This window comes from Centrocercus urophasianus, unplaced genomic scaffold (genome assembly GCF_019232065.1).
Source record: "Centrocercus urophasianus isolate 14NV4802_14NV808 unplaced genomic scaffold, USGS_Curo_1.0 seq_10, whole genome shotgun sequence".
NCBI classification, from domain to species: domain Eukaryota; kingdom Metazoa; phylum Chordata; class Aves; order Galliformes; family Phasianidae; genus Centrocercus; species Centrocercus urophasianus.
The window spans coordinates 87,129,381-87,140,260 of record NW_024884142.1 but is presented as its reverse complement, the minus strand read 5'-3'; the positions used below and the strand labels follow the sequence as shown (position 1 = coordinate 87,140,260).

At 42.9% G+C, this 10,880-nt stretch overlaps 1 protein-coding gene across 1 annotated transcript in view; it reads left to right on the top strand.

Annotated features, from left to right (window-relative positions):
- Window positions 1-256: 256 nt before the first annotated feature.
- Window positions 257-10,880, top strand: part of SHLD1 (shieldin complex subunit 1) — a 36,697-nt gene continuing 26,073 nt past the window's right edge. The window contains exons 1-3 of the mRNA XM_042822954.1: window positions 257-445; window positions 705-816; window positions 2,210-2,379. Of these exons, the coding sequence (XP_042678888.1) occupies window positions 2,217-2,379 (163 nt within the window). The 5' untranslated portion in view covers window positions 257-445; window positions 705-816; window positions 2,210-2,216. The remainder of the gene's footprint in view (window positions 446-704; window positions 817-2,209; window positions 2,380-10,880) is intronic.

Here is a 10,880-nt window from a genome sequence, read left to right as displayed (position 1 = left end):
TACCCCCCAGCCTTTCAACAAACCTCACCCCAAACCACTTAAACCACCCAGTTCCTCACCCCCAACTCTTCTCAGCACGTCTTTCCCCTCCGTATTCTTCTCCCCGCCCCCCCACACGGAGGAGCCGCCCTCCGGCAGCGCGCGTGCCCCGAACCAAGATGGCGCCGCCCGCCTCTTCTGCCTGCGGCGCTCTGGTGGTGGGCGCGCTCGGCTCCCTGCTGCTCGCGGGGCGCGGGGCCTGAGGGGCGGTAAGGGAGCGGGCCGGGACACTGCGCTTTATCGCCCCTTAATCAGCGCTTTGCTTCAGCCCGATTTTCTCCTCCGTAGCGAGAGGGGGAAAGCTTGTAGCCATTGCTCCCACTGCTCGTAGGAAGAAAGGTTATCGGCTGTGACCTGCTCCTCTGCTTCACGGGTTTTGAGTAAACAGTAACAGCTTGTAAAGAAGGTGCGGGCTTGATTTCTAGTGTGTTCTGAGTCCTTTCCAGGAGATCTCCGTCACTGTCAGATGATTCAAGGGCATTACTAGATGTGCTATTTCTGATTCCTAGAAAAAATCTTCAGCTGTGCCAGCCTTGACAAACAGCAATGTATGTGATGACTGGCTGTTGACTTCAGGTTGCATATGTGTTTTGAAAGGTCACGCTGTCCAGTTGGCCCACTAAGCTGATGCAAAGCATGTAACAGGCCTATTTGTTTCATTCCAGTGAGCTGAGATTGACCAACCGTGAAGGAAGGAGAGGATCCTGAAGCAACGACAAGCTCTTTGCATCTGGCACCTGTCCCAGAGGACTGCTCCCGTACCAGTTCTGTTCCTAGGTATGGCACAGGGCTAACAGCATGTCCCTTCCACATGCCTGAAGGGCCAGGGCTGAGCTGAGGTCTTGTTTGTCCTCACAAACACATCTCCCCACCAGTTCTACCAGTAGGACCACTATAGCCTTGATTTAAATGTCCCTATGTGGTCAAAATGCTGTGAAGTGTTGGAGCAATTGACAGAGTTGATCTGAGGGGAATACTTCAGGAGGAAGAAAAAAGAGAAAAAGTAGTCGTTAGTTTCCATTAGGAACAGCTGTCTGGTTCTTATAATCGCATGGCTGCAAATGTTGTTAGCTCTGTTGTGGTAACAAGGGGAAGAGGCCAATGCAGACTGCTACAAAGAGGCCCAGGATTGCAGCAGCCCACCTATGTCAGTATTGCCCTCAGACTGTTCTGCTACCGTGCCAGCATCTCCTCTTACTATAACCTTCCACTTGCCTGTGGTTGAATTGTTTTTCAGACCAAGAACTGAATTAGAATGTTCTGTAAAGTATTTGTGTATTGAGAAAGAAGTAGAGAGTGGTTGTGTGAGCTCCTGGTGGCTAAGGCTTGTGACTGAGATATTAAAATGAAACTGAGGGCGTTGTGCAGCTGTGTTTGGAGATGCTTGATGGGAATGTTTTAGTTCCATTCTCTCCAGAATTGTTTCCTACTCTGTGTGATGCTGACTGTGAAGCTGGGCAGTGCCAGCTCTGCTCTCCACTCAGTGCTGTATTTCTGCCCTGGTGAAATGGTTCAAGGAGCTCTAAAGAAGGGTGTAGGGATGTGGGGGTGCTTCAGCTACAGCTTTCCAAAGTACTCTGTGTGGAATATACAGTTCAACTTCCCTCACACCAGAAAATCCTTGCCGTGCCTGCAGGATGAAATTGCAGGGATATTTGTTTCTTTTGCTGTTGAGAGTGATGAACTTTATGAACAGAGTCAGGAGGAATGCTTTTAACTTGTCATATCTAGAAGCATGATTGGTGAGGGAGATGAGATCCCAAAGAACGTATTTCCTTTCAAAATTGTGCACATAGTAAATTCACAGCAGAGTATATTCAGTACTGTTCTAGTGCTGGGGCCCGATTCTGTACTTCTCAGAACCCTCTAGGAAAATCTGATTGACTGTGGGCTCCTGGTTATCCAATTCAGGACTGAGGGTTATTGTCTATGGTTTTTGGTGTTGCTGTGGTGGTGTGTGTGTGGTTTTTTGTTGTTGTTGGTTTTTTTTTGTTTGTTTGTTTGTTTTTGTAGTTGTTTTTTAATATCTTACTCTCTACTTCAGTACCAATATATTGAAACAGTTTATATCACAAAGTGAGCTGAGCAGTTGAACAAAGATTGTCTGGGTTGATTTCTGCTCAGATTTTTATGCTAAACATTTGACTGAGCTCGGTTTTTATGTCTACAGTGGGACCATGGACGGAGAGGAGACATCACCAAGTCATCACTCAGAAGAGAGCAGCATATTGGACCTCCCCTCTGTCTGTGACCTAGCAGAGGGCTTTCTGTCTCCACACAGCACTGAGAACAGTGAGGAACTTTTTAATTTTGTGGATACTTTTCCCTCTCCACTCACAGGTAACAGCTTCTGTCTTTTTACGTGGCCTTCCTTTAGCCAGTGCATTATCTCTTTAGTCAGTGTGTCATTTGGATGAGTCAGTGGTCTGATTGTGGTGCATATGCCTTGTCTCAAAACACATTTATTATTCCAGCTTGGTAGGTGTAATGTGTACTGTAGGTAGAGGAAATATATGAGAGGAGTTCAAAGGATGCTCTCAGTTTTTAAAAGCACCATCTCTTCATGTTTTGTGTGATCTTGGAGGAAGAGAATTGCTTGAACAAACCCATAGCACGATCCTCCAGGCATCAGGAGGAAATACTGTCCCAAATTACTATTGTCAGTAAGAATTTTTTTTTTAATCTCTTCTGTTAAGCTCTTTATGTGCTCTTTGTATCGTGCATCTTTTACCAAAAAACTCAGGATGTGGCCTCTGTAATCTATTACTTGAGTATTACAAGAGTGAATATTTGCTTGTGCATGATAAGAGCTGTTTCCTTTTGCCTCCTGGGGAATAGCACTTTCCTCATTTTCCTTGAGGGAGAGCTGATTCTTGCAGAAATAGTGTTTTAGACTGTCCTCTTCTGATCTGTAGGAGTATTAGCATTTCTGATGAGATGAAATGATGATATGTTCTGATTGCTATACCTTTCAGCCCAACCAATGTGAATATATGGCAAGAGGCATTAAATCAAAATGTAGTGGCTCAGTGACACTTCCTGCCATAAACTGATACTGGCTGGATGGAGGATTGTAGTAATTATATGTAATGTAGTGGTGGGAAAAAACTTTGATCACAAATAACATGAGGAGATAGTTTTTTCAAGGCAATTCCACAGGGTGATGATACTCCTGATTGCTTTGGAATCTGAGGTAGTGTAAAAGTATAGTCTATCTCCTTTTCTTCTGGCGCTGGGTGGCATATTTTGGCCTTGTAGAATAAAGAATTGCTTGGAATTAGATATGTGAGTGAGGATACTGCTATTTTGCATGCTAAATAGGTAGGCAGTGGGATCTACCAAACTAATCTTGCTCAGTTGATGTTCATGGCTTGCCTGTGCTGTTGTCCTCACCTCTAATTGCAAGTCATCCAGAACCTGTAATGAAATATGCAAATAGTAGATATCAAACCTTGTTTGGCTTTCCTACGCAGGCCAGGAAGTCACTCATTTTAGACTTCTAATGACACAGGTCTCCTACTGGATGTTCTATTAAACCACGATCCTTATCTTGTTGGAGAAACAATGTCTGCTTTGAGGTTTTGCATTCGTTTTTGTGAAAAAGGGTGGTGACCACCTCTGCAAAGAATGTCCTGCATAAGCCTTTTTCTGCTCTTCTGTGAAAGGAGGATGGGGAAGTTCCCTTGATGGGACAGACTGGAAGGCTTTTGTCTATTCATACTTCAGAAGCCCAATGTTGCAGATATGAAGAAATTCTGGTAGCTCTGAGACAGTTCCTGTAATGTGTATAGGTGGCTTAATTGCTCAAACACAATTCAGTATGTCTTGGGGCATGAAGACTTGATTGCACTGATGAATGAGGAGCACAGAAGAAATTTGTGACCACTCCTCAGACTGATCTGAGGGATAGCAGCAGTGTCATGTGGAAATGAAGATACGCAGCCCTAAGCCCAAATGATAACATTGGGTGATTTGTTTGCAATGAACAAGTAGAATAGATTGCTAAATCACGGCACCAAGGTATGCTGTGATGCTGAGTCCTGCCTCCTTGTTGTCTCTGCACTCTCTGCTGCTTTGAGGGATTCCAGGTATTCTGAAAAGGGCAGAACAGACCCATAAGCCCTCTCCTTCCTCCTTTTTTTTTTTTTTTTTTTTTTTTTTTTTTTTTTGAGTCCCTCACAGCCTAAAACCACTTTATGGTAAGAGTGGGATGCTCACTGTAAGAAGGAGTGTTCAGTAGTGAAGTAACTAAGTATCACAACTAACCCGTTTCATGCTCTGAACATCTTCCTTCTTTTCTCCTTATAATAGTATCAAACTGATGTGCTTACTCACTTAAACTCTCTTTTTTAATTTTTTTTTGATGACACTTCATCTCAGTAACCCATGGAGTTTGGTCAGTGTAGCAGAAAAAGCAGAAGGAGTGTTCTAAAAGCAGCATGCCTTTGTCAGATTTTCTTTGGCACGCAAATTCTGTCAGCCATAGCTTGGAAAAGGAAGCTCCTTTACTTGTTTTTCATAAGATGTTGTGTACTGCTGCAGTGACACAGCCTGGGGGTGGCTATAGCCTGCACCCCTCAATGGGCTTGAGCAGTGTGATGGTGAGTCTTCCCATTAAATCAGAAAGAATTTTGTTAGGGGTGGCATTCCTCTGATTCAAAGTCATTTCCCAAGGGCCTTTGAGTCTCTGAGAATGTGACAGCTTCCTTAGCAAAGAAGCAGACTGACATTGCAGTCTATCTAATCTGACATTTGTCGTATGAGCTGGACTTGAGTCTGACTAAAATACTGTGCCATCCCAACCTCAGGATTCGGAAATGAATATGTGGTATTCCTGGTGCCTGAGTCATTGGTAATAGGGCTTATTAGTCTAGAGAGGCTATGTCATCTGAAATAGCAGTAGATAGTCCCCATTAGCTGTGAAAACTGGACCTTGTGATATTGTAGGCGTCCCTAAGCAAGGGAAGAGTAGTCCTGCAGAAGCAGTGCTAACTGTGTAAGTTATGTGTAGATTAATGCTTTTAGGATTTGTGTGGAAGTGAGGGCTGTGCTCTTATAACAGGTGTGTACTTTTTTGTGTATTGTTATGGTGAGTTCAAATATTTATGCAGCAGTAGATTGAAAAAAAAAATAAATTGGGTCAGTGAACTTTTTGCTATGCTTTTTTCTTATATTGTCCCTCTGAAGTGGAAAATAATCAAAAAAATAATCAAAGCTGACATTCACTGTCTATGGTGTTTCTAATCTGCATCAGTGACTACAATACTACAGTAATACCTTACTACTTCCTTTAAACTGGGGAGAGCATCAGCAAAACTTCTTATTTGACAGTGACCAGGGTGAGAGAAAGGTCTTCAGTTATTTGGTTTAATATTTAAAAGACAGCTGTTTATAATGGAGTAAGTCACTGGTGATGTTCCTTTTTCTTGTCTGGTCAGAACCGGAGTGTAATGAGGATAGTAGAAACAGTCTGCCTGAAAAGTTCACAACCTAAAAAAGGGTTAGAGAACAGCCTGCAGACATGGGAGTGTGCTTGGGGGATTGTCCCTGTCTGACATGTGGTCAGAGCTCAGCCCTGTCTGCCTGCATGGCTTTTTTGAGAGCTCTCGATCTTGAGAAAGATTGAGCCTCCATATACATTGTGTAGCTTCTGCCAGTCTCTTTTTCTTTGTCATGAGCAGTTAGGAAGATCTGTCCTTAAGAGGATGGGTAAGTAGACAGGATCATCCAGTGAAAGGGGAAGAGGTACGGAAAATGGTGCATCACGGAACACAGAAACTAGAGGAAGATGACTGTAGAAGAAGAAAGATGATGATGGAGTGGCTGGGTGGAGCGGGAAAACAAAAATAATTCACTGTGTGATTGGAGAGACTCATGTATGTCTAAATGCTAGCTTTTAGAAAAGCATCAGTTTGGGAAATAGAGGCTTTCAACCTCTCTGGAGTCACTACTTCGTTCTTGCAATTTGCTTTGTGTTTGAGCACAAAGTTACTTGGTTATTGTCCGTGAACTGCTGTGACCCCTTCAATACAGCAAGTGTTCCAAGCTGGCCCTAGTTCTTATTCCTGCTCTATCCTTAGTGCTGGCACTGGTACTCAGGTGGGTATTCTGATGTGAGGACAGCTACACTTGCTGGCAGCAACAGAGGTTTGTGTGAAGATACAGAGGTCTGCAACGTGTCCTGTCTGTCTTATAGAGTTACAATTTTTCCAGAACTGTGGCTTCTGGAAAAAGTAATGTTAGAACATAATCGCTTTTTCCTTGTGGGCAGCCAAGCTTTAGGTTCCTTTTGATCGATGGTGTTGTTCCTTTAGAAGCATGCTGTTTGTAACTGCTAGTGACGGCCTGGGAGAAGCTGAGCAGAACCAAAGAGCAGTTCTGTGTGGCCCAGAGCCAGAGAGGCTTGGGTGAAGTGGTGAGTTGCCTATGGTGCTGCTGCTGCAGCTAAAATCAAGAAGAGGCCTGACCACAAGATAGTTCTGGTTTAAACCTAAAAGCTGTCATGATTTTTGGATTGTTTGGATTGCTTTTTTTTTTTTCTTTTTCCAAGCGGCCTGTGTTAATCAAAGCACAAATTCCCAACCTGTTTATGCACCTCTCAGTTCTACAGGTAATTATGATTTCTCTGAAAAATATGCTACACATACCTACTGAGTTTACATGCTTCCTTTTGCTGTGGCTTGTCTGTGTCTGTGGAGTCACGTTAATGTCTGCATGTGATTTGTCCTTAAAAGCTCTCTCCTGTTTACCATGTCCTCTTGCCTGTCAAGAGTTGCTTAATCTCTTGCAGAATCGGGTTGTGTTTACTGAAATCTGGCATGGCTTGTGCTTTTTTTTGTAAGGGAGTTGCACACAAGTGCTGATGTAGAAGCTGGAAATGAAAGGAGCAGGCTGTACTTCTCATGTCAGCAGCAACCTTTCAGGGCTGGCACTTGTTGGGTGCTTGGAGCTCCAGTTCAGTCCTGAGCTCAGCACATTCATTCATTATGTGGCACAGAAATTACAGGTGGCTGTTTGGGCTGCCACTGCTACCAAAAGTAGCAAAGTTTCCAAAATATCATTTTGCCTGGACATCTGGACACAAACAGAAGAATAAAGGTCTTATGTAAGGTCTCATTTAAGAGGCCTGCGTTAGCTTTGTAAATGCAAAACACACATGATATTTTAAGTCATTTTGAGAATGAGCCACAGCTGGACTTAAACAAACAAACAAACAAACAAAAAAACCCCAAAAAACCCCTCAACCCTTTAACTTGCATTTCTGACTGCAAAAGTTACAGAAACGTCTTTAGCAAAAAGATATAGGCTGCCCAAAAAGTATCTTACTATTGATTTGATGTGAAGGACTGCAGGATGATAGCATTCTCCCACTTGTTAAACGCATTTTGGTTTGATCTGTGATCGAGAGCACCTTTAGAAATAACTGTGTCTTTCTAGATAAATGGCCTGTGCTTAGCTACTTTTGACATGCTGAGGGTCGTGGCTGTTTGGAGAATTACTGAAGTTTTGGCTTGTTTCTGCTGCCCTCTAGTGAGTGATGTTACTCATTTCCCTTGCTACCAATCTTAGAGGGTTGGTCACTTCTCTTCAGCTGGTGCAGATGTGTGCTTCTGTACTGAGCTCAGTCCTGTTAGTTTACTGCCACTGAGAAATGATGTAGCATCCATCAGCCTCCAAGGCTGATGTGGGAATGTTGGCTGCTCACCATTCAGAGCTTGAATCTTGGCATAAGGAAGCTTATATTGCCAGTTTGTGGAGGACGTATTTGTTTTTGCCTGGGAACGGCCTTTCTGTATCTTCTGTTACAATTACAACCATACCAAGATCTCATTGTTATGAGAATGAAGCATCTTTAAACATTGGTTATTTTGCTTTTTGGGGTGCAGCTGTCATCTCCTAGCCTCCCCAAAAGTTCTGGTTTTATCTACTTTCTCTTCTTTTACCCCTGCTGGTGTAAGCACTCATTTATTTGTCAAGGCAGATGATCAGTTTAGCTTATCAAAAGCAAAGGAGCACCTATTTTCAAGAGACAGTATGTATGTTTCATGAATGATTTCTAACAAAGTACTCTCAAATATCATCAAAACATTAGAGGGTTTTTTTTTTCCAGTGTTTTCCAGAGGGGAAAGAAAAGATGAAATATCTCAAATCCTAAGAATGGTGATCCAGTAGGGCATGTACTCAAATGAAGGGAATTTGTCCAGCTCCACAGGAGTGATGGCCAGTCCCCCATGTGGAATAGCTCTGTGGCTTTGACAGCATTAAAATTCCCAGTGTCTCTTTGTGGCTCAGCTGTGTTGAATATTGAATGAAGCAGCAAAATGGAATTCATGCCAGTGTGCATAAAGGCAATACAGAGAAACGCACATCATAAAAATAAAGAACTCAGCACTGCTCAGTTGCTGAAGAGCTCTACCTCTTTGATAAATCTTTTTTTTTTTTCTTCAGGCATATATTATATAAAGCATTGCTGTGCTTTCCATTGTGTTACAGCCTCCCACAAGCAAACTTGGAATTTGTGCATATCTGTTAGTTACAGCTGGTGCACAGTGCAACAGACAGCATCTCCAAATCAGAAAATACTGGGCATGTGAGTACAAGTGGTCAGAGTGGAGACTGAGCAGTGTCATCTTCAGCAGCAGGAATTAATGATGTCTGAAGAAGCACCAGTGTGAGCAGAAGTGCAAGCCTGTCCCTGTAAGCCATCAGCTTTTCCAGGACTTCTGATCTCAGTGCCTCAGATAGTGTGCCACTGTGTCCCTAGCTCCTGACGAATGGTCCTTTGAGGAATTTGTGCTTTTGGACACCTCACCACCATGAATGTGGGAGTTGGGCTGTGGGAGAACACTGGCTTTTGACTTTCTTTGACCTCCTAAATCTCCTGAGTTTCTACAGGTTGAGAAAAAGTGAACAATCCTTGCCATTTCCTTCTCTAAACTATGTGGTCTTATAGGCATTGTACGCATTCTCCTTCTGTAGTTTTTTTCCAGGCTAAAGAAGCCTAGCATGTTGGATTGATATATATCTCATAGAACAGCCATTATGTGACATTGGCCATCTTTGTTCTGTCCTTTTGTGTGTCCCTTGCAAGCTATTCAGTGATCTTCTAGGGATACAGGGATGAGTACTGTGCAGTGTCTGTGACGTGGCTCAGAGCAGCCTGTCAAGGTGCCATAGTCCTTGCTTTTAGTTCTGTGTATGTTGTTTTGCTGGTTGTTTGCTGTGCACCTGCTGTTGATATTTGCTCAGTTTTAGTCCTTGTGTTTTCCAAGGTACTCTTCCAGTCCTTCCTGGTTATAATGCTGTAGGGTTCAGCTTTGGCTTTGAAATGACAAAAATAAAATGTGAAGACAGTGTTAGTGATTTTAAAAAGATCTACAGGCTTTAGAGTTGGGTTCAGTAGCAATTACAGGTATTTTTGGAATCTTAAGTGAAGGAAATTTGAATTTGTGTATCTGTATGAAATGTCAGGGTAAGAGAAATATTGTTGGTGCTCACTTCAAAAAGGAGGCTGCACAGAAGATTCTGCAGGCATTCAGGCTGCAGTATAGCTAATTCCATGAGCATAACATACATTTGTAGGTTTTCTTAAAGCTCCATCTACTGGAGATGAGAGGCTGTGGATGCTTTACCTTACACCAACACCAGCAATCCGGTTGTTAACAGTAGAATAGTGAAGCTCTGAAGAGGGCACACATGGTATATATGAAGATAATATAAGATCTCATTAGTCTTTTACCAGCTGTCTGGTGAGAGAGAGGACCTGGTTCGCTTACTGGCTGTAACAGACTTGCTGTTGGTACCAGGTGGCATGGCCTGTGACAGGTACATATGCTGTGCCTGCCCTCTGGTGGGACTGGAACCATTTAATCTTCCCTTGCTCTGTGGCTGCAGTATAACAGTCCCTGTGGGCCATTTCTGCCTTATCTTGATCTAAGCTGTCATTGCAGTCCAGGGCTTTTATTCCTCTCGTTATAGCTATCTGTGTTTGTCCGCTGCTGTGACCTAATCTAATTCAAACTGCAGTAATTTCATTATGGCAATTGTTCTGAAGGTGGCTGCAAGGCAATTTTGTACATATTTATGCCAACACTATTTTATCTTACCAGGCCAGTTAGTAGTCTGAGCTGTTTAAATAAGAGGGAATTAAATCCTGTAAATAAAAGACAGAGAACAAGACTTTGTTCTGTTCTTTATGAATCATTTTCTATCCTCTGAAGTGCAAATGTGGAATTCTTTGATGTGGAAAATTGTAGATTGGGAACAGAAACCACAAAACTGTTTGTTTCACAGGAGAATGGTAGACCAGTTTAGACTATATAGAGCCTGTGCCTTTCAGTTGTCATTTGTAACCATCGTGCTGTTATTAAATATTATCAGGCCATATAAGAATTTCTAAGACAGTGGAAGAAGACCTCAAGCATTCTTACTGAGTGGGATAGACTGATGTTACTGGATCAGGATGGGGCCAGGTGACTGGGTAGTCAGATGCTACTAGTTGTGCAAAGCTGCAGAATACTGTACAGGTGCAGCCAGAAAGCTGCTCTTTGTATGGGTTCCTCCTTAATGGATGCTTCCTTGTTCTGTAGGTTTTTATTGAGCATCCAGCACAAAGCTTCTTCTGAGTCTGGAGGAGGAGTTTTGTTTTGTTTCGTTTTTCAGTCTTATTCAGCTTTGTCAAAAACATTAGTGCTGTTCTTCTGAGTCATCAGTGGAGGTGGATCTGTCCTGGAGCAAGTGGCTGCCAAATATTGGCAGTGAACTGATGTGAAGGGAGCAGAGTGTTTACTGAAGCTAACATCACCTGTAGTTTAAGGCCTGCTTGGAGTGCCCTCACTGTT